The 25,991-nt window shown below is 45.3% G+C and overlaps 2 protein-coding genes across 9 annotated transcripts in view; one reads left to right on the top strand and one right to left on the bottom strand.

The window, feature by feature from the left end:
* LOC116940207 (disintegrin and metalloproteinase domain-containing protein 12-like) overlaps positions 1 to 14,734 on the top strand; it is a 39,985-nt gene extending 25,251 nt beyond the window's left edge. For all 4 annotated transcript variants that reach the window (XM_076065615.1, XM_076065611.1, XM_076065614.1 and 1 more), the window contains 4 exons: positions 669 to 746; positions 2,179 to 2,290; positions 3,213 to 3,339; positions 13,344 to 14,734. In XM_076065615.1, the coding sequence (XP_075921730.1) occupies positions 669 to 746; positions 2,179 to 2,290; positions 3,213 to 3,339; positions 13,344 to 13,422 (396 nt within the window). In that variant the 3' untranslated portion in view covers positions 13,423 to 14,734. The remainder of the gene's footprint in view (positions 1 to 668; positions 747 to 2,178; positions 2,291 to 3,212; positions 3,340 to 13,343) is intronic.
* The window catches only part of THUMPD2 (THUMP domain 2 tRNA and snRNA guanosine methyltransferase), a 32,237-nt gene continuing 9,932 nt past the window's right edge, over positions 3,687 to 25,991 (bottom strand). For 3 of the 5 annotated variants that reach the window (XM_076065616.1, XM_076065618.1, XM_076065617.1), the window contains 9 exons: positions 19,142 to 19,271; positions 17,464 to 17,912; positions 12,516 to 12,593; positions 10,582 to 10,634; positions 9,866 to 9,953; positions 9,115 to 9,186; positions 8,139 to 8,253; positions 7,849 to 7,969; positions 3,687 to 6,678 (listed from right to left, as the gene is read on the bottom strand). In XM_076065616.1, coding sequence (XP_075921731.1) covers positions 6,330 to 6,678; positions 7,849 to 7,969; positions 8,139 to 8,253; positions 9,115 to 9,186; positions 9,866 to 9,953; positions 10,582 to 10,634; positions 12,516 to 12,593; positions 17,464 to 17,912; positions 19,142 to 19,271 — 1,455 coding nt within the window. In that variant the 3' untranslated portion in view covers positions 3,687 to 6,329. Of the gene's footprint in view, positions 7,970 to 8,138; positions 8,254 to 9,114; positions 9,187 to 9,865; positions 9,954 to 10,581; positions 10,635 to 12,515; positions 12,594 to 17,463; positions 17,913 to 19,141; positions 19,272 to 25,991 lie in introns of all 5 variants that reach the window. The other 2 variants (XR_012941263.1, XM_076065619.1) reach the window with 2 other exon arrangements.

Below are 25,991 nucleotides of genomic sequence, written 5' to 3'. Positions count from 1 at the left end.
TGCCAACGCCTGAGATTCCTCCGCGCCTTTGTTTTTTCTTGCCCACCGCAGCTGTGTAAGACGCAACCGGGCGGCGGCAATGGTGGCTACGCTGCACGTGGCCTGTAATCCAGCACTGCGGAGGCAGCAGCGAGGGTTGGTGGATCACCACGCCAATGTTGTGAACCTCCCTTCCCGTGGTCGTCGAGCAGGTTGCATACCCTGGCTCGCCAGAAGGCAGTGTACAGCAAGTGGACTAATCACCATCTGCGTCCATCTGTACGCGGATAGTGTTGTGCCCTCGCAGAAGGCGTGGGTTTTCTCCAGGTGCTAGGTTTCCTCCCACTTGTGTAAACACTCAATAATTGGCTGAAAACATCTTCAAATAAAAACACAATGCGGCAGGACCCTCCTGGAAGGGTCCACCCTAGGCTCAGGGCCGTGATGAAGTGGGGCTCCGAGTGAGCGGCCGGCTGGCCAGCCTCACGGAGTCCCCCACCCCCCCAAGGCGGTCGCCGTGGAACTGAGCAGAAGGTGGCAGCCCGCGGACTCCTCGCACTCAAGTCAGCGATGAAACCCATGTCTTGTCTTTCATTTGCTCACAGCCGGCTTAGGATTGCATACACATCTCGAGAGCTCTCTAAATAATCCTCCATCTGTGTTCCTAAATTGTTTTCTTCTTTTACCAGATCTGCCACAATCGGGAGTGTGTTAACGTTTCTACCCTGGGATTTGAAGCGTGCTCATCAAAATGTAACGCTCATGGGGTAAGTGTTTATTGTGCACAATCTCGCACCGCTCAAAACACCACGCGAGTGGCAGGGTGGTGGCAGCGCAGCGGTGACGCTCGCACCTCAAAGCAAGACGGGCCTGGGCTTGATTCCCGACCCTTCCTGTGTGGAGTTTGTATGTTCTCTCCCTGCGTTCTGCATGGGTTTCCCCCAGGTTCTCTGGTTTCCTCCCTTAAATAAAATAACATACGAATGTAACTGGCATTGGCCAAACATCCCAATGCTGAAAAACTTCCAGCAAATTACTCAATTGGGATTACAAACGGCAACATCGCTCCCAACTGGGATAACTTGGCAGGGCCCTCCTGAAAAAAAAAGGTCTTGAGACCCAGTGAGGCGTTCCTGGGTTAACAAGCGAAAGAAAGAATAAATGTGGAAATGTATGCACGAGTCCAGTATCTGAACATTTTCAGTATTTAATAATGCAACATATGAACCTCATGGTGGGACCTCGAGGTCCCATAAGCCCCCGGCTCTCACATAAACATATTATAATGTAAACAAAACCTTTGCTCTTTCTCACCAATGGGTTTGAAGGATGGTGGCAAGTATTGTCTTGTTAAACTATGCCTTTAAAACTGAAAACTACTTACCTGCAGTACCTCTATTTAAAGACACTATCGAAAAAATTATTGACACCCCCTCTATCAATCATCGTGTTTCTCAGTGTGGATTTGTGAACACTTTGTAAATAGTACGTAAAATAGTACGAGTTTTCAATGCGCTGTTCATATTGTAACAAGCGTTTATACCAATGTTGCTCTACAAAGTAGTGGGTCGCCGCTCCTCTTATCCGCATTGATACGAGCGGTACGTGGGGACGATGGCTTAACCGCAAAAAAAACCTATCTGCACAGATGCATACGGACAAGAGAAGTCTTATCAAACAGGAGGAATTAACGGTGCAACGCATCTTATTTGTTAAATATCTGCAGGTAATAGGATTGTCATCGATTTATCCTGGCTGCAGACATTGTTAGGTCACAAATAATAATGAAGATAAGTGAGCAGTTTCACTGCATACCGTTGTAACAAATAAAGGACTTAAGTCGTGTAGGCAGTTTGAGCAGCTTTGGATAAGACTTATGATCCTGCCCATACCCAAGCATGGAGTGCATTCACTTGTTCAGCTCTTCTGCGCATTCGTCCTCTCTGCGCTTGGACGACATGACAACAGAATGATCCGTGCCAGGTGGGTAGCGGTGTGTATGTGCGTGGTGGGACGGAGTCGCCAAAAATAAATTAATTAACGATTTTGACTTTCGTTTATTTGGGACCCCGGGGTCCTGTCATAAGGTTCATATCTCGAGCGGTTTTGTTTATGAAGCCAGATTTAAAGAGATAATTGGAAAGTAAATTTCAATACTACCATGTGTGTAAATCTCTCCCCGTGCTCTCGCGCCTGCAGGTTTGCAACAGTAAAGGGAACTGCCACTGTGACCCTGGCTGGGATCCGCCGCACTGCGATCAGCCGGGCAATGGGGGCAGCGTCGACAGTGGGCCCGTTCCGCCGGCCACCGGTCAGTGGCAGGGCAGCAGCAGCATTTCATCCGATGCCGCGATCCTCAATCACCTAGTTGCCCGTTCTGATTGGCGATGATCTATATACAAATGTTGATTTAAAGCTTTCGTGACTGCAGGGATTCATAGTCTTGGTTCTTTCGGTAAAGTCACGTAGAAGGGAAACAATGAAATAATAAAAATATAAAATAAAATTCTCACGACGTTTCGACTGCGACACAAGCAATCATCATCAACACCTCAACACCTGATGATGATTGCTTGTGTTGCAGTCGAAACGTCGTGAGAATTTTATTGTTTTATATTTTTATTATTTTATTGTTTCCCTTCTACGTGACTTTACCGAAAGAACCAAGAATATGATCTATATATATAGTGAACTTCTTTTGCTCCCGACGTAGCCAACAATGCTAATCGGAGGCAATATGGTTCAGGAGCTAAATAACAAACTGCTAGAGTTAGGGTTTTGTAATAACCAGGATTGGGAAAATGTATGTTAGAATTGCAAGTCTGTAGATGGCCACAAAAATACTTTAAAAAGTCACCTTCCCATATTTGTCTCTCCACATGAAAATACAAATATTTTCTTTACACATCCCAGCAGCCGCACGGCCTTCCGGGAGTGCATAATTTCAGCAGCATGAGTTCAGCCACCAGTATTCTTGGGACCAAAATTGACATTCAGTGCCTCATCGGCAGTCACGCTTGCTGGAACCAATTCCAGATATTTATAGACAATGACCACCCTCTCTGTTCAATATGGGCCTCCCCCCCCCCCCAGTATTTACCAATGAAGCATTTACCTTGCCATTGCAACGTCTGCTCTCGGGGCGCGTGGCTCTCGCGGTGAGGTAAGCAAGACAGAGATGTGTGGTGCATCGGGTGGGGTGGGGGGGGGGGGGCGTGTGCGTTGTTTCACAGGCGCCGGCGTGGTGGCCGGTGTGGTGGTGGCGAGCCTGCTGGTGCTGGGGATTGCGCTCACGGCGCTGGCCCTCAAGTGTCTCCGTCACCCGCACTGGTCGGTCACCACGGTCCTCGGCTCCTTCCGGTAAGTGCCGGCACTGCGGTGTCGTCAACATCAGTGCTATTCTATTCTTGCGAAGGCAATACAGTTGGGGAGCTAAATAACAATGTCGAGATCTTGTGGCCGTCAGAGGGCTTCAAGGGAGTTTGTTTAGTATTGCTATTCTGTTGAATGAGCACAGACTAGTGTTTTTATTATATGGTCCATAGATTGAGTTGCATGGCCACAATGGCGCAACTGTGGCTTGTCTTCAATTTTGCATTCATCAAGTGTGCATCGGCCTTGTTGATGGTTACACCAGTGTCTGAGGAGGAATGTCAAAGCCAGGAGGTGCGAAGTGAAGATGCACAGTGAGCTGGGAATACAAATGCTTATGAAGAACAATTTGATTGATTTTATTTGTTCACGTGGGTTAAACATTCAACCATCAGCTGTTTTACAAGAATGACCCACAGAGGAGCTTGAAGAATAGGAAGTCACATCAGCATATGTATCGTGACATTACAGACGTCGAGTAGCAAGTTAAAATACCGCGAAATGTCAACGACAGCAGGGATACTGTAGCCATGGTGACTTGAATTCCCCAACATCACGATGGGCAAAAGTGAGCACATCCCCCCCCCCGCCCTGTCTGCCTGGACAGACTGAGGCGGCGAATTGGGTGCGCGCAGGAGTCTTTAAAGAGTCGCATTCCTCCAAAAATATACCAAGCATCATTTCGGGCAATGGTCCCTTTATAGCAAAGAGCAGAAAGGCCATTGCCTGAAATATGACTTAAACATTTCTATAGCTTCCTTTTTAAGGCTACAAGTGTTCTAGATTTGAAGCTTTCATGACTGAAAGGATTCATACTCTTTGTTTTTTTTCAGTAAAGTCACATAGGTAAAATAAAAGAAAACAACTAAATTAAATCACGACGTTTCGGAGGCAACACAAGCTTCCGTCTTCAGGTGGAACAGTCACAGCAAGATCGCTGCATCAAGTGGGGAGGCTCTGAGAGCCTCGAGCTTAAATACAGGTTAAGGGGGGGGGAGGAGCCAAGTATGGGACATTGATGGGGTTCGGGGCTAAGTTAATCCGTCTTTTGTTATGTTGATGGTGCGGGGGATGCGGTGGGTCGCTGCACGGGGGCAATGGAAAAATGGAAACAAAATGGAAAAATTTGGAAAGAATATGCTGTGTGCTTATAAGGTAGCTAAAGTTTTGACTTGGTTTATGACATCTTTTCAGTGGTTGCTTAATTTAAAACCATCCTCTCGGTTGAAGTTGTGTCAATGTTTGTATATCTGGATGGCTTCATGGACAAATCTTTGGTAATAACCGGGAGGTTTGCATAGTACTTTGGTATCAGAGAAAACAATCTCATGAGAACCCGCTGTGTTGAGACAATGATCAGCCACGGCCGACGAATTAGTTCTGCCATGTTTCAAATCTGATTTGTGCTCGCGAATTCGGTCAGAAATATGTCGTTTTGTCTCCCCGATATAGCAGTCACCGCAGATACAACTCAATTTGTAAACACCGGGGTACTGTAAGTCAGGGATGACATCCTTTACGGATGGGATCAGATCACGGATTTTGTGTACTGTGTTGAATCGAACTTGGATCTTGTGTTTGTTTAGAATTTTGGAGATCTTTTTAGTAACGCCTGCAATGTATGGCAGTGTGATGATTTTGATCGGAGTGTCAAGTGGTTGTTTCTGTATGGAGGGAGAAACAGCTTGGCGGATGATACGGTCAGAGTAACCGTTCATCTTGAGGGCTAGATGTACATGTTTTAATTCACTGGTCAGGTGGTGTTGGTCAGAAATGCAATGAGCTCTATGGTATAATGTTTTGATAGAATTCTTTTGAGCCGGGTGGTGGTGGGAATCAGGCTTCAAGTAGGAATCTGTGTGGGTGGACTTCCTGTAAACAGAATGTCCCAAAGAGCCATCAGTCCTCTCAAACAGAACATCCAAGATTGGCAGCTTGCCATCTTTCTCTACTTCCATGGTGAATTTGATGGATGGGTGTCTGAAATTGATGTGGTCTAGGAAATGGTTCAAAGCTGGGAGGCTATGTGGCCAAATGACCAAAGTGTCATCCACATATCTCTTCCACAGGGAAAGACTAAGGGTGGATGTCTGGATGCTTGTACTTCACTTCCAATGCCAAATGACTAAATAATTAGGTCTGTATACGGCTCAGTTTCCAAACCAACCCAAGGCCCTGCGTGATACAGATAGGCAGATACACAAGAAAAGCAGCATTTCCACGGTTCGTGAGGGGATGAGTGTCAGGTCAAGCGTTTCATTTGCAAGCAAGTATTGTGTGTACATGTGGGACTGTGTATGCAAGTGAGCATACACAGTCCCACATGAGTGGGTCGTGGTTAGCGCAATGCACTACGAACCTGCCAACCAGGGGTTCACGGCCAACATTAAGCGCCAAATATATAAACTGGACTTTGGCCTCCTAGGTTGACTCGGTGGTACATACACATCACGAGTGGGGAGACGAAGGTAGCCGGGCGTAGTGGTGCAAGCCTTCTGTTGGCCTTCAGAGGTGCTCGTTAACAGCACTTACCCTGTCTGTGTGATGCACCATGTGTCACTGTGGTCAGGGTTGGAATGACTGAGGCTGCTTCTTCATTTCCAAGGCATGGATGGCTGTGAGTGAAGGTATCCCTTTCACATCTCCTGCGCGGCCCTCCTCTCACACACAGAAGTGCGAGGAGGCTTCTGTGCCACCACTGTGTGTGAGGTGGGGTAGGGGAGGATCGTACAGTGGGCGCAGCCATTGAGAGGTTGCGGTGCAGCCCAAGGGGTGTGTGGTCACTGTTCCATTGCTTTCTGTGACCCTTGGAAAAACGACCTTGAGTCTCAATGAACTCTCACCTGGCTTAGAGCAAACATGACTTAAAACATGTTACTCTAATCGCACCCACCCTCCCTCCCAGGCCTACTGCTAGAGTATATTCCAGCACTCACCATTAGGTCCTCCCCTTGGTGAGCAACCCCTGGGCAACATCCTCACGTGGGAGTTGCTGTTTTCTTGTACCTGTGGATACAGGCGTCGGTTTCCCCCAGACTCACAGGGTACACGCCTTCACACGTCAGCCTTGAGTCGCACGTCACCTCTTCGCTCTCAACGCACGATTCGGCTCTTGCTTGAGCACACCGCTGTCCGTCTTCATTTGATGTTGCTTGTGGATCACTTGTATCCTGAAAAACCATTGTTTTGGCAGCAGCAGCAGCTGATTCACCCGAAGACTCGGTATTCTTGTCGCAAATTTTGTGCAGCTCTTGAGACAGACTGCGTACGCGAGTTGACATTTGGCAGCTGACGAGAAGAACGATGTTGCCACCAACTCGTAGCACCCTGGAAGAAAAGGTTAATAATGTAGAAGTGACGGAACATCGAGACCACGATAATCTACATGTTGAGAATTTATCGGCTGATTTAATTATTTATAGCATGCAAAAGTACTCAAACAGTTATCATCATCATTGTCAGACGTTATAGTCAAGCCACTGATGGATGAAGGTCTCCTCCACGCCTAATCTTTACACATACGCCTCCTTTAGTCTCAGGACTTTTTCTAGGTTCCCTGTAGGCAGTCGGCGAGTCCCACTCTCAGTGTGCGCGCGTGCAAGGAGGAAAGAATGGACACTGTCCATTCACAGTAGGATAGCAGCTTGCTTGTGGTGCTGCCTCGTGCTGGCAACTTGCTGCCCCTGCAGGTGAGTGTCAAGCTCGACCTCCCTAGATTCCCAAAACCTTTCGCATAATAATTTAGTGGAGGCGTTTGTCACCATACCAGGCCTCAGTATGCGAAGGTCCCATTGGCTTTAACTTCACGGTACAGTTAAAGAGTTTCGTGTTGGAAAAAAAACAATACCACCAATTCTTTCATGCTTTAACCAAGCAGTGTTTGAAAAACTAAGATCTGGCACAGAATAATAATTGATAGTAAAAGTTTGCGTGGAAAAAACGATGAAGCAAATTATTTTGCCAAAAAAAATTCCTGGAGAAAATAGCTCAACCCGCACTTTTCATTAATGGCCTGTGTGTAGCGGCTGTGGTCCATACGTCTACAACGTCATTGTTATATGGGTGTACCAAAAGGGCTCTTGTGATTTCCATCACATCATCTCCCTGCCTAAAATCTCGTGCAGTAGCGCGGCTCTCCATTGGTGGTGGCCTTGACCAAGCGATGGGAATGCCGCATGGCTGGCGTGGCAGCCGGTTTCTTTGTAGGACAACCACTCGGGACTGCCACGAGGTGGCACTGAGGAGCAAGCCCTGACTGGAGTTTGAACTTGGAAGTCTATGGCTCTGCTGCTGGACCGTGCCCCTTGGGCACGCGTGCCTCGACAGGTTTCGTCAATGGGACCCATCAGAGATGACGATAACATCGGGTGTAGGAAAGGTGCATGATTGTTTCAGTTGGGAATTGGCTATGATATGATTTTTCAAAACTACAGAAAAGTACCATTCTCACGCCAGGCAATACGACATTGACTAAAAATTCTTACAAAACATGCTTACCTCATCATTTCTTGTAATATTTTTGGCATTAGATGTTTCATCTCTTCATCACTGCTATACTTCTGTCCAAAAGGAATGTCACAGATGATGACGTCAATAGCACTGCAGGGGATCGGCAGGGCTAAAAGGCATCAACGGGTTCACATACACAACATTCCATAGTCATGTCTCAGCCATAATGGGATCAAACGTTTATTATTAAAAAGAGACATTCAAAAGTAACACAGTCAAAAGTTACTCTAGGCTGCAAAGTAAAAATATACAAACATGCACAGATTGCCATATTTCACCTGTGACGGAAGCTTGAAGCAACCCAATCCTATGATCCAGTTCTGCAAAGTGAATGTTCTCTTTTGCGTGCGCGAGTTGCTGTGCGTCCACATCTGTTCCAAGGCAGCGCACGGTCTGGGAAAAAAAAAAAACATTTTTGTTGCGTAAATCTGTGCTCTTGCCTGGCGCGACCACAATGATCCAACAATTATATTTACGTACATCGTGTTACGGACTGTGGACTGAACATAATTCATGTAAGTCATGCTTCGTTCATGCTTTAAGACTAATGTGTGTGAATTTGTGTTTGTTATAAATTGGACTATTGATCTCCTTTTGGCCATGAATTCTATGACCCCGACGGAGCCAGGATAGCCCTCCTGTCATCAGTGGACCTCGCAGAAAATTTCAGTGACATTTTTTTTTTTTAAATATCGCACCCATGATATCACAGCCAGTGAATCGTCCACTGCGTCTTAGATCCCAGAGCTTCCTCAAGATTGACTCCGATGGCTGCACGGCCAAATCTGCAAACCTGGCTCCATGCCATTTCTCTAGTTTATTTACAACATAAATGGCGATAATAAATAAAACGGACTTGCTTTTGATCGAGCACTATCACACTGGGGAGTCTCTGAGCACTTTACACGCAATAAGTAACTTGTATCACATCCCAGCTCAGGCATTCTCAAAGGAGACCCCCCCCCACCCCACCCAGTAGCAGCTACCTCTGTGCGGGACAAGTTGACTCGGCACTCGGCCTGCAAGCGGACAATATTTTACCAATAAGGGGCGATGCTTGCTGCTCTGAGTTATCCGATTGAGTAATCAATTGACACCGTTATCAGTGCCCAGGCAGTGAGGTTCACTCAGCTTTTAAATCCCATGGATCGTTTAGTTTTGCATGGTAACCTCAATGATGGCCAAGACGTTTTTGGATGTTTGGCGAATTCCTTATAGAAGAAAAATACAGGCGGCCTATAAAGCCCCACTCACCTTCCATGCCATAGCAGCCTCCAATAGCAGTGTCCCCATGCCACACATGGGGTCCATGACAACTGCATGTGGCTGACAAAAACACACAACACAGATTCGTGACTCCTGTGTATCGCACTTTAGCCACGCATTCGCTTTGAGCATTAAGCAGTTACTATCTTCTAAGATGCCTTGATGGTTTGAACCTGCATTAAGAAAATGGTTGTTACTGATGACATCAATATACCAAACATACACAGTTGTTTGTGTAATTAATTCAGATGTAATGCGTAGGTTTTGCACAGACACGATCTGGTCGATTTTATGTTGTAAGGCCCTCCCACCACCCAACATAGCCAAACAAATAAAATTCTTAAATTCTGTCCCCAAGATGCTTGGCAATTTCAAGCAAAATGCCGTCATCTGATATATTGCCTGAAACTGACTGAAACATATGGAGTTGTTTGGCCTCGGCGTAGCCTGAAACGCCCCGCCCTGTCCCCTCTAGCGGTGTCGCAGTAGTTAATAGCTCGGTGGGCTTCACCCTGGTAAGATAACAAATTGTTTAGTTTAATTTGTATATATATTTTTTTAAGTGATCTGTTTACCTTTCCTACACTTTGCACTCCGATCGTGTAATAATCTTCTGACCCGCCCCTTACTGGACAGCTTTATAACTCATCGGATTCCTCCAGTGTAATTCTGATTCTGACAGCCCACGTACCACGAGCTTAACAATGGGACATTCACGTCCCTGGCTTGCGCACAGTACCTGGATTCCCGCGAGGCTGGCCATGGCATACGCCACGGTGGAACGTAATCCGGAGCGAATGCAGTACGCTCTTTTTGACAACGGAAACCTGGGAAGAACATATAACAGCTTTCATTGATTTTGTTCATATGCAATACAATTAAACATTTTGCAAACATTAAGCTCTGCACTTGAACATTTAAGTTGAAACATTTCTTTACAACTGTGCTCTTTGTGTGTAGTTGTTGTCCTTCCCTCACACCTCCGATGAGCACAGTTGGCCACGTACGGTGCGAAAGAAGTTCAACATATGTACATAAAAAAATAAAGTATTTTTACATCGTTGACAGCTTTAAAAAAAACCGAGAGATCCAAGTACTCATAAATAATTTTTGTTTTGTCAGTGAAACATCTTGTCAATATCTTGTAATTCTTGGGAATAGTTGTTTTCTCAAATGTATGTTATCTGTGGACTGTCAACAATTTGCATACAAAGGTCGTAAGTCGTCTTGTCCAGGTATCCTAATTCGTGATTCACAGATAACAGGAAGAAACAATTGGTAAATATCCAGAAAGATTGGAGGATTAGCTGGATCCCATGGATGGACAACTGGATTCAGGATAAGACAGCCACACACAAAATACTTTTTTTTATTTTTGATGACGTAATTGAGATTGTGAAATAAACAGTTTATGTACAATTGGCTTAGATAAGGTGTGAGCTGCTGCTGACTCACCGTGTAACAGGAAATGCCACAACGCAATAAAAATCATTCAAATGCACGAACACCTGCAAAATAACACAGCCAAGTACAGGGCAACCAAACGTGAATACGAGGGACAGTGTAATGTATCAAGTATCATGCATTATGAATGGAGTTGGTCAAACATCCAAATAGAGGACCACAGAGCTTGGGAAATTGTTGGCGCTAACTTTGGCTACCTTCCCGCTTGCCTGTGGTTTCCTGCGCCTCTGAATCGTTTTCTCTCCGCATGGCAGTGAACGTAAACTGTGCGTGTTACAAATGTAAAATTATAAATATACGCTGGAATGGGATAAATAATTATTTAATTTCCACATATATATCCAAAAGGAGTTACACATTTACTTTGGCCAGCGCGATTTTGGTCTCGTGGGGCACAATCACATGCTTCAGATCGCATTCAATAATCTGATCGTGAACCAGTGTGATCCGCAATTCTGCAGATCTCACTGGGATCCGACAACTCCAGGTGCTCGCCAATGCCTCCGGCAAAATCCCTGCTGCCGCTAAGTCACAGGTGTAGCCACTACCCATGTACGGCGCCACGCTTGTTATAGAACAAAGCCACGTAGCGTCACGTGCGGCCACACGGAGGCGCTGCAGTACTTATAGACTGCTAGAGTTGACACGTGTTGTTGTGCAGCTTGGATGGAATGTCTATTAAAAGTGGATGTTCAGGCCACCGAGCGTTCAGGCAGATTTGCTTGCTGCGTACAGAAGCACCTACACGCGCGAAAGAGATGTCGGTCATTTACGGATGGCGAAACAGACATTGACGACGAGCCATTGCACTGCAATGATCCGCAAAATGCCGCCGATTGGAAGAGATGATTATTCTGAATGATGAAAAGAAAATAGGCTTTGCCCTTTCCGGCATTAATACAGAGGAGGTGTTAAGATGGTCGAACACCAAATAGACACCTATTGCAAGGCATCAAGTCTGCATTAACCACTTGCTTGTAGTCAAACATGCAAACGCCCTTTGACAAGACAACCTCCTTTATGGCCTTGTCTCACCAGTGTAAGACCAGAGACCTGTTTTAACGCCTGTATTATTGCCGGAAAGGCTAAGGCCTATTCTTTCTCCATCATTTTTGACACCGACAAAAAAATGTTTCCATAGATGTCATTATTCTGCAGCTCCGCAGAGTTCCATCCAGCTGGATACATCGCAGGGGAACTTCTGATTGGCCGCAAGGATGCACAGGGCTCGTTCCAGGAGTTCTGATGTGCGTTGCGGACGCGTTAATTTGCATAACCATTGGTGTGATCGCAAGTGGATATTTGCATGAGCGCCAGTTAAGTCTATCATTCACAAATAGATCAGTCATCCACTTTGTTATTCACGCTGGGAAGGTGGTGACGATGCATTCATTTTCATGTGCACGTGAAACAAATTTACTGCATAAGTCAAGTTTTCAATAAACTATATAAATTAATTACCTTCACAATTACTCCCCAGATATGATGTGGAATCTTTCACTGTGAGATTGCCTAAATTGTAGAACTACCCGCAGGACATTTTTGTCGGAAATTGAAAATCCACAGTGCACAAAGTCGGTATCCACGATGCTATTTGCCATATGTCCTCTCTGCGGTGCCAAACCAGAGTTTGATCATAGTGGTATTGTAAGTCTGAAACCAAGAAAAGGGACTTCAGTGTTTAACATAACAGAGTTTACCAGTGGAATAACAGGTCCGTTGGTCGTGTACATCTTTCGTGTACACGCAAGTATTTTACTTACAACTGACATTTCCCGTGACTTTAAAGTATTTTATAGCACCATACCGAATCCCAGTTAGTCATGTGCTTCTTAAATGCATCATGCAATGTGTGCATAGTTGTGGATGACATTAAAATAAGAATGCGTTTATCGTAAATGCTTGTCAACGAGTGTTGAACCTACTTCGAGCTGTGGATGGCGTAGGTCCGTGTTCCACCCATAGGCGTTTGCCAGTGCCATCCCTGCTGCCTTACCCAGGTCCTGAGTGCATAAAGACCACACACACAGTGAACCACAGCCAGGGCACAATGTGTCACCCACCTCGGTGCACACTAGGACGTGTGGTCGTGGCAGCCCTAAAGCAGTGGTGGCAATGTCACATTCCTATGCCAGGAGACAGTCTCACCCCACAGCACAACCGCTGTTGACACAAGATGGGGCTCGTTTTATGGACCCTCGAGGGATGATGGGGCCGAGTTAACTCTCAACCAGGATTTACGCTTTAGATCTTCCCATTGTGAGATGGGGGTGTCATAACAGTGTTCCCACAGCAGGATAAACAAAAGTTTGTCTTTTTGCAATGAGAGAAACTATTTTCAAACATCAGTTTTAGATTAAATCCATCCGGGTGGTGCTTTTGCCAAAGAGCTCTAATCAAAAACATTCGCAGTGTTCCCGCAAGTGAACTGGAGTCATCGTCAATGCAACTCAGAAACGCTGACCAGACTTTGGTATCCATCCTCTGTGAAACGTTCATCATCACATCATCAAAAGGTTTTCATTCTGTGCAACGCTTGAATATAAAGTTGGTACATTTAGCAGTCTAGAGGTAATCAATATTGCCTTGCAGTAGCTGGACTCCCTGTACATAGACTATGATGCAACATTACGTTCAGCTTCATAAGTGGTTCAATTGTGTGAAACACTACACCGTCAAGCACCCTAACTGGACTGTCAATGCACACTAACTGCAACGTCAATGCACCCTCACTGCTCCATCTTCTGTTGCAGAATCGCCAGCAGTCCGGCCAATGCATTGGTGAAGATGTGTGGAGCTAAACGCAGCCCAGATGGCCGGGAAGGGAACTAAAAGTGTCCCTCATTGAACAAGGACATTTATGCGATTTCCTGATGAGAAACACGAAGCTTCCCACTCTTGTGTGAGCTGAGGCCAATCGGATACCTGTCTAAGGTGCCAACTGTGTTAAACCGTGAATTTCCATGAAATACCTTTAAATCGGGTCCTTCAGGTGGAGCTTTTACATTTGCATATGCCAGCGGGAATAAACTCCTATTCACGATTTTAAAGAGGGGGGCGGGCCCTTTTCTAACACATGTTCCCTTTGTGCTTGTGGTGGAAAGTGGCTACCAGCTGTAGGGGATTGGACCCCGCTTGCACTGATGAACCTCCGAGTGGCCTTTGTATTTAGTTCAAATCCGGGTCGTTTTGCTTCGATGCAATCGCCGCCACTTACGAGTCCCAGCACGAAGTGCGCTCCCCCCCCCCCACCCTGCTCCTGGCAGCTGCCTGCGCAGCCCAGGCCGGGCACCGCGGCCGTCACTCTGCCCTGGGGGGCTGCCTCGCCGTCAGGTACAGGTTTCAAGTCGATTTTGTGTCACCAGGTGGGACACCAACATCAAGAGACCAGGCCGAGTGTCATTTGCATGAGATCTGGGGAATCAGTCTACCAGTTAGGGGGCCAATGATTGCTGTACATAATTATGAAGTGCCTTGTTTCCATTATATTTAGGGAGGAGGCAATACTGATGAATGATTACTGCTTACAAAGTGATTGAAATCTTCAAGATGGCAATCTTGATACTGCAGCAATACTTGCCCTGATGTGCCCACACATTGTGTCTCCATCTAACCAACACTTGATTCCTTGTCTGTCAAGCTTCATTTTAACATCATTTACATGGTAATGTGTATTGTCATTAACCCAATTGCTGCCACTTGAAAACAAGCATGTCGAATTATAATTTCACGATGTGATATTTGAGTGCCTTTAACATCTTTGACTCATTTTGTGGTTTCAACTGGGAACCAAAGAGATCATCAGGGCTCAATAGATGGCACAGGGCGCACCAGTGAGCATTAGCATGGATGGGGAACGTTAGAGGAAGCCTTTGACTGTCGTGGAAGGCATCCCCCTAGAAAATCCGCAGCTGCCCCAGGTGAACAAAGGTAAAAAGGGAGAGAAGCTATGCACTCAAATGATTGGGTTCATGTGTACACCAATGTTTGTATGTATGTTGAACTTCTTTCACACCGTACATAACCAACAGTGCTGATCTGAGTCAAACTTCATGATTGTTATTTATGTATTTTGTGCAATATATTGTGTACGTGACTCTTTGCGACAGAAGCCAAATAAAACCACAAATAAGTGTGACCTGTATGGTGCATTAACTCGACCGTATTTCACAATGTGATATTGTTGGCATTAAAATGACAAAACACAAACGCATGAAGATAAAAAAGCAGATACGCATCTTTCAGGGCATTCACATGTAAAATGTCTGTGGTAGGTAGAGTGTAACAAGCTCACACGGATCTTTAAATAATCACATCTCACATCTAATTTACAGAAACAAAAGTCGAATTGATTGGGCTGGGCTTGGACTGTGCCAGAACTGTCGAGCTGTCCCCAAGCCTCGTGTTCTCTCAATGCAAGAGCGGTCATCTGAATGGCATGTCCCGTGACACCACAACCAGGCCAGCTGCTGGCCCACGTAGGTCTGTTGGTGGCTGCTGTATTGGAAGCAACCCCAGAAGAGGCCGAACATCACTGGCCAGTGAAATGGAGCCAGTAGGCCCCCTGGTCACTGTCTCACTCGTTTACTAAAGCACATCTAACCCACACGCGACTCCTTGTTAGTTGTCAACAACCACCACTGCATCCTCACGGCTATCGTGCATGCGTGCCTTTGGCATGGCAGCGTCCCAGTCAAGTCCATGTTACTCGAAGGGCATCCATACCTGCCTCCCAGGCCTCCTGCAATTGTATATCCCAGCACTCACCATTAGGTCCTCCCCTTCGTAAGCATTCACTGGGCACCAAGAGAACCCATCTCAGAAACAGACCTCCTCCACCCTGCACACTGCATCACATCCTCTTCCCAAGCACTACCTCCATGTGACTCTACCGATCCACACACTAACCCCCGTTTTCACTTACACCTACAATCCAGCGCCAAACACTTCCTTTAATAATAATGATTTGTTTTTGATAGAGCACCCTCTACACGTCTGAGAACACCCCCAGTGGCAGGTGACTCGGCACCTGGCCGACAAGTGGGCATTAGTCTGCTCGCGTATATGAACCTTATGGCGGGACCCCGGGGTCCCATAAGCCCCCGGCTCTCGCATAAACAGCTTTGCGACGTCATTTGATGTCTGTTGAAGGTGAACGATACGGCAATCTATTCCTCTCGACGAGCTCTACACGATGTGCTAATCAAAGTTTCGCTTGTTCAGCTCTTCTGCGCATTCGTCCTCGCTGCGCTTGGACGACATGACAACAGTATGATCCTCGGCAGGTGTTGTCGCGGCGTTCATGTGCGCGGTGGGACGGAGTCGCCAAAAATAAATAAATTATTTGCCATTTTGTCTTCCGTTAATTCGGGACCCCGGGGTCCCGCCATAATGTTCATATGATTAACTCTCAAACTATCCGACCTTTTCGGCAACAGAGATATTACTTACTCAAGCCCCAAACGGCTGACTTTCCACCCTCTTTTCCAAAGTGGTTGAAGAATTCGATCAATTCCCAACCCGCTCGGTGCATCTCCGCACCTAATGCTCGAGCTCTTACATTCCGCGCGTTTCTACCAAAGCACTCTCAACTCTCTCACGCATCCGCCACATCGCCCCGGTAAGCAACGCTTGTGAGAATACCGCGAGAGAGGTACCACCCCGAACCCACGCTGCAAATTTTGTGAAGCTCGACTCTGCGTTTCGGCATTCAGAAATGCCGTACATCTCTAACGGCATCCCCATGGGAGAGGCATTCTGACAGCAATGCAACGAGCGCATTCCACAGCGGTAGGGCCCCAGTTTAGCCGGTTCAAGATGCACATGTTGTGATGGAGTTCTGGCCTCCCTCCCTTCCTCCCAGCTGCGGAATGCTGTGATTTTGCGTGTGGTTTCTCAGCAATTGTTTTTTGCATCTTACAATTTCTGAACACAGGGCCACACCCCCAAAAATGTCAAGCGGCCAGCGGCAAACAGCACTGTTAACATTTACAAAAGCGTTTCCTGAACAAAGTTGTGATAAAGCTTGGTAAAAGAGAGTATGGGAGGGAATTACAAAGTCGAGCAGTGCGAGGGAAGAAGCAGAATGAGAAGTATTGTGACCTGTAGTGTGGCGAGTGGGTGAGTTAGTGAGTGTTGTATTGTCCCACAGTGTGGTGGTTTAACGCTGTTTCGATGAGATGAAACAGCGAGTCTGGTAGACCGAGTTCCTGAGCATGTGCGGAGTTGACAGAAACAGTAAGGAGAATAGTAGCAAGAGAAGAATGATAAGGAGGCGACTGACCACTTTTGAGTGACTGGAGTGAATCAATGAGTGAAGTTCGTGGGAAAAGTAACCACGGTAGTAGCGATAGAAAAGTGATAAAGATGCAACTGACCATCGATGAGCGAGTGACTGGTGTGAATCAATGAGTGTTGGATCACCAATCACCCTGACTGCTGCTTTACTCCGAATTATACCAGCGCAGGTTGGAACTAGGTACTCCACACCTCAGATCTGTGGTGAAATTAAGCAGTCTCAGTTATGTCCTAGTTGCGCTACAGCTCTAGGCATCCAGGCCCACACTGGATTGCAAACTGCACGATGGCCCAAACTTCCTGTAAATTATTTTTTGCCAAAATGGATTTATGATGGCTCAAAGCACTGTAAAATATAATCAGCGTGTCACGCTGCGCTCTCAATCAGTGTATATAAATGTAATTAATTGCAGGTTATCATGTGGAAAACCCTTGTAACATTTTTGGTCACTTTTAAATCAAATTTCCATCGTTACATACTGTGTCCCACAAAAAACAGAAGCTGTCACAGTATATAAATCGCACGTTTTAATCTTTTAACGTAAATGTGAACTCGTTTTAAACCGATGGACCTACCTGAGAGTTGTAATGTTGACTGTTGTTCCCACTACACCGGAAAGACACTCGGAAGCTTTCAACATCGGTTGTGGCGCAGATGCGATGGCGCATCATCTCAGAGCTCCCAGGCTGCGCCTCAAACGCAGATTCACCTCCTATTTCCGCAGGCCTCCGTGCGTCACACCTGTCTGTCTCTCGCTCAGCATCCTCCAAATCGAACTCCTTAGCCACACGTTCGGGCACAGGCTCCATCCTTGTCGGTACAACTTGCGGATCGAGCATTGGTGATGTCCTTTCCTTCTTGCAGCAAGAAGCCGTTTCACCTTGAGCACGCCTCTTTCTGTGGGATACGCGCTCACCGGGATGGCCTCGTTGCACAGCCTGCAGGCCCTTCCACAGCGTCACAGCGTCGCCCCACGACGTGAGGTCCGACGTCACTCGCTTGGAGATCATCCTCAACCCAGCGCCTGCAAATAAAGAATGGGGTTCAACGTACGTACAGGAAACGCACAAAAAAATTAAACCGGAGAACTAAAATCACTTGGTAATAGTAATAGGGTTTTACCCTTTTATCCGGCACCAAAACTGACACCTTTATACAAGGGATCATGTTTGCAATAACCACAACACAAGCAGTCAGTTTTGGTGCCAGATAAAAGGGTAAAAACTTATTACTATATCTTGCTACTAGCAAAGGAGGTCTCATAATGTAAATGCTTACCCCGAGCTCTCAATACTCTGATAGTGCGCTGTTTTTGAGTTGTATGCCTTTTGGCATCATCTGGTCCAACACCAGTGGAGACTAGGCTCTAAGAAAAGCCGTCTCGGGTGTGGACCAATCAATTTCAAGGACAGTGCATATCATTATCAGAGTTGTCTCTTTTTGTTTGCATTTTGACTGCTTGTGTTGTGGTTATTGCAAACATGATCCCTTGTATAAAGGTGTCAGTTTTGGTGCCAGATAAAAGGGTAAAAACCTATTGGCATAAAATCACTTGATTACGAAAACCGCCTTATTTTAATTTCAAACACAGCTCAAGAAGCTTTACTGGCAGTGATGCATTCGCAAAGACTCAATGAGCCTCACAATATTAATTGGTCCGAATGAGTTATCACGTAAGTACAAATGGAGATGTGAATTGAAGGAATGGGAAGCTCAGTCAATGGTGGTAGAAGACACTTGGATTTCTATGCACTCTAAGCGCTTGTAATTGCCAACACACTTTATAATAAACTCACTTGCAATTGCATTTGACTAGTGTATCCTTGGCAGTTTACACACGAGTCCAAGTCACCCGATGTCTGTTTTATGTTTTTGTTACTTATATCGTACTGTAATCAGTGTAAAAATGATGTTCCAAAGTAGACTCATGCTGCAGGGATTTTATTAATTGACATTGATTTATATTTGTGCAATATTCTTTTGGATTTTTCAGTTGAGTTATTTTTTGCTTTGATTTTCAGTAGCTTCATTGCTGTACTTTATTCATAATTTGGCTTTTGGCGATGCAGGTCACTCTTGCATCTGCATGCAAAACAACGTACGCTTTGATTCGTATCTGTGGCAATTGCCACTTAACGTGAAACGCTACCACAGAGAACACGCACACATTAATGGACAAGAGGACAATTTACAATCCATGAAAACCGGTGGAAGGGAAGAAAACTTAATAAAATATGAAAATGTATTCATTACCTTTGTTCCGTGGCAAAGTGACCGACGGAATTTTCTTTACGAGCACAAAGAGACGCTCCACAGACTTCAACTCCAATAATTTTTCATCTCCCTTCGCCATGAAAAACACTTTACCGTCTGAAGTTTCTACCTAAAAAAGATAGAAATGCAATTTGAAACAAAACAGAAACAAGTCAAACGCAGCCTTGCTTGACTGGCAGAACAATTGAACATGAAATGACAGATAGTGACCGATTACAATAGATGCGATAATCCATGATTTTATTTGGTCAGTATATGTTGTAAGTCTAACGTCCTGGTTTCATAACCTGATCTTGCTTGACAGTTTCAAGCGAAACATCGTGTCTACTTGCAAATTTTGTTTGTGAGAATTATTCTTTAACTTACCGGTGAGATAAAAAAATGGCCTGTTCGTACACGTGACAATTTCTTTTGGCAACGTCGACTGGGGGTGGGTTACATGACAAATATTTGGCCAGATAAATCTGGTGCCAAACCCAAAATATCTATTATCGTCATATTGGCTGCGATAATCTGCATGTAAGTATTCGACAAAAAACCTCGTGGCCTAACAGTTTGCGGAAGCTATCCGCCTGCATTACTTATGCCTGATCACTGACCTAATCCTGCCCACTCTGAATCATTCTGCAGCTGCAGCATGACCAGTGGTGGAATGGGCAACTTTCTGTATGGAATCAGCCAAAGATGAATTATGAAATGCGGAAGGGCTCTCATGTTGCTTGGAAAGGGCCGTCATTCTGCCAAAAATTGGTAGAATTGTAATAAGCGACTTCCACGATATGTCGTGTAGAGGGTACTCTTCTTTATTCCACGTACGGGCACAGCACAGGCCAACGTTATCGGCTTCCTCTCCAAGTACACACTTAGATATTAACGTTCTACAGACTACACACACGGTTGATCACACGGCGGGTTCTGCCCGTCCGCTCCCAGTCTGGCCGCTGGCTGACGGCGTGCCGGGGAGGGCGGTGGAACTCCGCAGGAGATCCGCCACGTGGCCGAACGACGGACAGAGATGACGGCGAACAGCGGCAGTCCGGACCCAAGACTCCACACACCAACCCCAAGTCCTCCTCGCTTATATTTCCGCAGGCGCGGCTAGGTTCCGTCTCCGGCCACGCCCTCTCGTGGAACTTTCTAGCCGGTTCTCGGAGTTTCTCGGCCGGCCCTGCCCTTCACCTTTGGCCTAGATGCCTCTCCCTTTGGGGATTGGATCTTTATAATGGTGCCTGTACCCGTGCTTCCCTTTTTCAACCAGTAGATGTCACTATCTCATTACAGAATGACTACCAACATATCGACACAAAACAGGCCCTAGACGTGGGACACCCCCTATAAGCAGAAAGGCTCGACGAACTTTACCCATCTGGAAGATGTTTTACTGTACCAATGTACTTCGAGACCAAAGTTTATTATCAGTCGATATCATCTGCCGTGACACATCAAATTGAAAAATGGATGTTCTCAAAAATGGAACAAAATCTGAAAAGCGCATGGGGTATTACATGCTTATGCAAGGTGCATCGCTAAAAGGAATGATGGCCAGCAGTTGAGACAATGGAATAGCAGCCAAACGATGGAACACACCCAAGAAGACGTTCATCGCATAGATGGAGTGATGAGATCAGCCGGTGTGCGGGAGCTAAATGGCTTCTTGCAACGTGATAAATTAAGCAATGGTGGTAGCTTAAGGAGGCCTTCATCCTACAGACATCGTTGACCGATCGTGAGCAGGGTGAGTGGGAGCACGGATACTGCCGTTAAATTATTTTATGCAGCTGCCTGCACACGATTGCTCAAACAGCAGCTGGGGAAATCACCGTTTCCTTCCCAAACAATTCTCATTCTCAAGCGTTTCACACGCGTGACGAACAACCGTGTGTCACGCGCCCCGGCACCTTTCTCCTTGTGTTACTTCAGAGCTGAGGGACCATTTATAACTTGTGATAGGCCACACGTGGCGATTGAGCATCCCTGCGAGAGACGAGAGGAATTGAACTTGTAACTTTACGATGAGAATCTGATGTTTTAAATGTCATTTGTTGTGTCGACCATATATATTTTATTACACCTCAATTTTATATTAATACAGCTACACCTTGTATGGCCGATATTAATGTATGCAGAACTGCGAAAACCTGTAAGCGAAAGACAATACTTCATTATCACACTGCATTTTCAATAAAGAAATAATTTCTACATTAATGGTTACCATAATACTGCAACAGATCTAATGCATCCGAGAGGATATCCAATGTTGAGATGGAGTAATTAAATCAGCTCATGTGTAGGTGCTAGGTGGGATATTACATCGTTGCCAGAGATAGCGGGAGCTCTGGGGAGGTTTTAATCCAGCAGTGGATTGACCATGGCTGCAAATAAATTATTCAACTACTTACCAAAAAACAAAGGTGCGCACACACACAGGTGTATAAAAATACATGCGGAGAAACACACACACACTCATGTATATAAACACCAGCAGAAATTAGCACTACTGCTCACAATGTACAGTTGTCAATCCACTGCTGCATGAAGGCCTCGACATGCCGTTTTGGATATGGGGGTTGTTTTATCATAAATCACCACACCGATTAGTTCGGTTGGTGACAGGAGGGCCCAAGACCGGTTCAGATATCACTCGTCGCTGACGTGAGCTACGACCAGAAATCACGTGCGGTGTTAACCTCTGTGCCACCGCTGCTCCCCGCTCCACCTTAGGCTGCTCACAAGGTGTTGATGATTTCAAACGGACCTTCTTTCCCACTAAATATAACGCACACAGGTCATCACTGGGATCCTACTGGGAAATTCAGGGGGTGCCTGTGTGACCCCCCACCTCCGGCACAATCATCCTTCACCACACACCGCCAAATGAAGGCCAAATGAAGGCACGGACGGCACAGCAGTTTAAATCCGTTCTTGTGATCACATCAGCCGCTCTTTCATCTCAACGCTTCCCGGAGCAGCCCGTGTAATAAATCAACAGAGTGGAATGAGTCACATGATTTATTTAAAAGTTTGCCTTAAGCCACTTCCTGCTCCCACACTGATCCAGCCTAAGCGATATCAAATATCTCTTAAATCTTTCCTGTTGTTTTTTGCTCTTTTATATAAGAGGGTGTGGAAATACTCTCGTTAGTCTATAAAAGTAGCCACATGTATTGAATGTCATGATTTAATAGGAACTGTTCCAAGGTCATTAAGAGAAGCACAGAGGCTTTCCATATATTTCAATAAATCCATGAAATCTATGTTAATATCAACATTTATATCCAATGTGAGAGAGAATATCTTCCAATACAAGCTGATGTCTACATTTCATATTGTGATTGCATTTTGGGCTTATAATGTGAAATATTATTCAAAAACTCATGGCAAACAACTCTGTTCTTACATTTGCCTCAATGTTTGCAGGTAAATTTGCTTTGAATTATGGTGGAACATTTCGTGTTGGTATCGGTTTGCATAAAACACAACAGCATCCATCTTATTTTCCAACAATAAAACCTTATAAATCACAATATCAGGGGGCCCCAATAGCATCCCACAAATGGTTTTAAAGAGTTGCTCATCCGTCATGTACACACAGCCACATTCGCCACTAACGCGATTGGTGAAAACAGAGCTGTTGCTATTGATGTTCTTGACTCTATGGCAAAGTGGTTTATTGCCAAATTACGAAAAACTATGGCCTCAATCTACTTCTCTGACTTGGGCGAGGCATTTCATCCCAGGCCATGCCGTGCGTAACGTCATTCGTGCAATGGCACCCACGTTGTGGCTCTGGGGTTGGTTTCTCAAGGGCTCTCTCTCTGGTTTTTATAGATTTGGTTAAAAGCCGCAGAATCTCATTTTGCTTCTTTCCCGATTACTAAAACCTTCCATATGATGTATTCTTTTTAAGATTGTTACAAACCAAAACTTTTAACCTCAACACAATCTGTGAAAGTAGATATTTAATTAAAAAAACATTCTTGGAATTCTGACAAATCAGTTGCATGTAATAAGAAAAAAAAACAGAAGATCCCTGGTTTTGATCTTCCACGAAGCTTGTGGTACACCCTAAACCTCATCTGCACAAAACATGGTTGATGCGGATACCTGATGCACATATAGAAAATTAAAACTCCAGTAGTGTGCGACTGTGGGTCATCCAGAACAGACCATACATCATATAACGATGCAATGCTCAATCCACAAATATGAAGGAGACATGACAGCGATACACTCTGCTGTTCCGGACGCAGTTATTATCTGGCTTGACCATCTGAATGTGACAATGTAGTTGTTGCTCTGAATCTACATCAGCCATATGAGAGAAAATAATCAAAAACCCAACATGGCAGCGAGGCTTAGTGAGCACAGAATCTATATTTGCCTATAATGGAAACCAGCATCTCTAGTAAACGCTGTTGAAATACAGTGTCTATTGCTGTGCTGCAAGGATCTTGAAATTAATAAATACTCCTTCCAACAACAAATATCCTAAGCTGCAATATTATTGCCAGGCGTAGACGATACTTAACTAAACTTGGTATTCATATTCTTGGTTCTTTCGGTAAAGTCACGTAGAAGGAAAACAATAAAATAATAAAAATATAAAACAATAAAATTCTCACGACGTTTCGCTCTCCGTGGAGCTAACGTTTTTAAAAAAAACGCCACTTTTTTCTAAATTTCTTGCTGTGGGTTTTTCACACCTCATGATGATTGCTTGTGTTGCAGTCGAAACGTCGTGAGAATTTTATTGTATTATATTTTTATTATTTTATTGTTTCCCTTCTACGTGACTTTACCGAAAGAACCAAGAATATGAATCCCTGCAGTCACGAAAGCTTTAAATCAAAATTTTAACTTGGTATATTTGTAAATCGTTTTTGCATGGTGTATTGTTAAAAGTTTTAGAAATCAATATAAATAAGTCAATCAGCAAGAAAGCAAATACAATTTAGCATCCAGACGGATTTTCCAGATATACTTGTAAGATCAGTGGCAGAGCCAGTGGGGATGGTGGGGTGGCACGTGCACCCCCAATGATCCGATCGAAATCCCGAAGTTCGATCGGTTTATTGGGGTTTATCTATACAGTATATATAAAAGGGAAATTTGTGAATGTGTGTCTGTTCGAAATGTTTAGCATACATCCCAACATGCAACAAACTTGAAATTTGGCATGTGGGTAGCTTCTAGACTGTACACAATGCAAAATGTATAAAAAGACTTTTGTATTTTGGGGGGGGGGGGTGGGGCGCAATCATGGATATATTTTGCACGGCAAGTGAGCAGTGACGTCACATCTGTGATGTCACCCGCATGCGGCAGCGTTACGCAGTGTGCCTGCTGACTTCACGCATCCACCCCGCCCCTCCGCGTAGGCCGTGTATCCCGCACAAATGCGCGGCATCGCTGTCTCGATTTTCTAAGTCACCGCGACTAATTTCAGCTCGCTCTTAAATATCAAGCAGAAAATACATCTGCTTGTGTGAAGCAGCAAAAACTCTCGAACGCTGAGCTCTGACGTCATTAAATTTGCACAGCTTACGCTGTCTGGAATTTCTATGGGAACGCGACAATTTTCAGCTCTCACGTCATTCCCTTACCGAGGTACCTAAATCGTTTAGCATACTTCCCAACATGCTACAAACTTGAAATTTGCCATGTGGGTAGCTTCCAGAATGTACGCAATGCTAAAATATATTGCACGGCAAGTGAACGGTGACGTCACATCTGTGATGTCACCCGCATGCGGCAGCGTCACGCAGTGTGCCTGCTGACGTCACGCATCCCCCCCCACCCTTCGCAGAGGCCGTGTATTAATCCAAGACAAGAAACCAAGTCTCCGGCGAAGCTGGGTAACTAAAGCTAGTTAGTAATAAATCGGCATTTTGTGACCCCTACTACCGCTGTGTTGCATATTATCATGTGCCAGGGACTCTATGAGATGATAGCACAATAGTCTGAGTCCATAATTGGCAATAAGCAATGGCAAAGCAGTTATAAGTGACTCACAGAATTGTGCGCAGTTGCGTATACAGTACACGACTTCCCTAAAGGCATTCACCTTCAGCGAGCGCGATGCCGATCACACGGTTCAAATTCGACCCTCGATCGATGGCTGCGCCATCGCCGCACACGCGTCAAATACAAAGCAAGAGACAAGTCCTTACTTACTAACAACTCCTATCATTTTGCATTGCTGGAGGGGTTGCCCCCCCTACCTGAAAATCCTGGCTCCGCCATTGTGTATGTATATTTTTTTTATGTTGTAATATTCAAATAATGTCCTGCTCCAATGAGCATTGCGGTGGTGCTCATACTCCTGTTTACAACCCTGAGCCAGTGGTGGAAATTATATATTCACTAGCCTTTTGCCCGTCCAAGGGTGGGTGTATTGCAGTAAATCTGAAATTTTCAAGCGAAAAGCAGACCGCGATGTGATATTCATTGCATCCATTAGTGTGCAATTTGTAAGGCCGCGGTGACACAGACTTATTTCATTTAAAGGTTATAATCCCTTGTTCATCATGATGTCTTTTTTACTTCTATGTCTCAATAGCGTTACGGAGATCGCGTGACGCGAGGGTTCTGCCTTTGTAGTGAGGGTTATAAGTTGATGCAAGAGGCGCCTCGCCACCCCATGTGGAGTGACATCACCCGCTAATTATTATTAATGGGGGGGGGGGGGTGTCCATTTGGAAGACGTCACCTCTTCATGATTATTAATGAGGGGGGCTGTTCGATGTGGAGTGACGTCTCCTGCTAATGATTATTAATGAGGGGGGGTCCATGTGGAGGACGTCACCTGTTCATGATAATTGAGGGGGGG

This window comes from Petromyzon marinus, chromosome 8 (genome assembly GCF_048934315.1).
Source record: "Petromyzon marinus isolate PM22_M1 ecotype Great Lakes invasive population chromosome 8, UKy_Petmar_22M1.pri1.0, whole genome shotgun sequence".
Taxonomy (NCBI): domain Eukaryota; kingdom Metazoa; phylum Chordata; class Hyperoartia; order Petromyzontiformes; family Petromyzontidae; genus Petromyzon; species Petromyzon marinus.
This window is presented reverse-complemented; position numbering and strand designations above follow the sequence as displayed.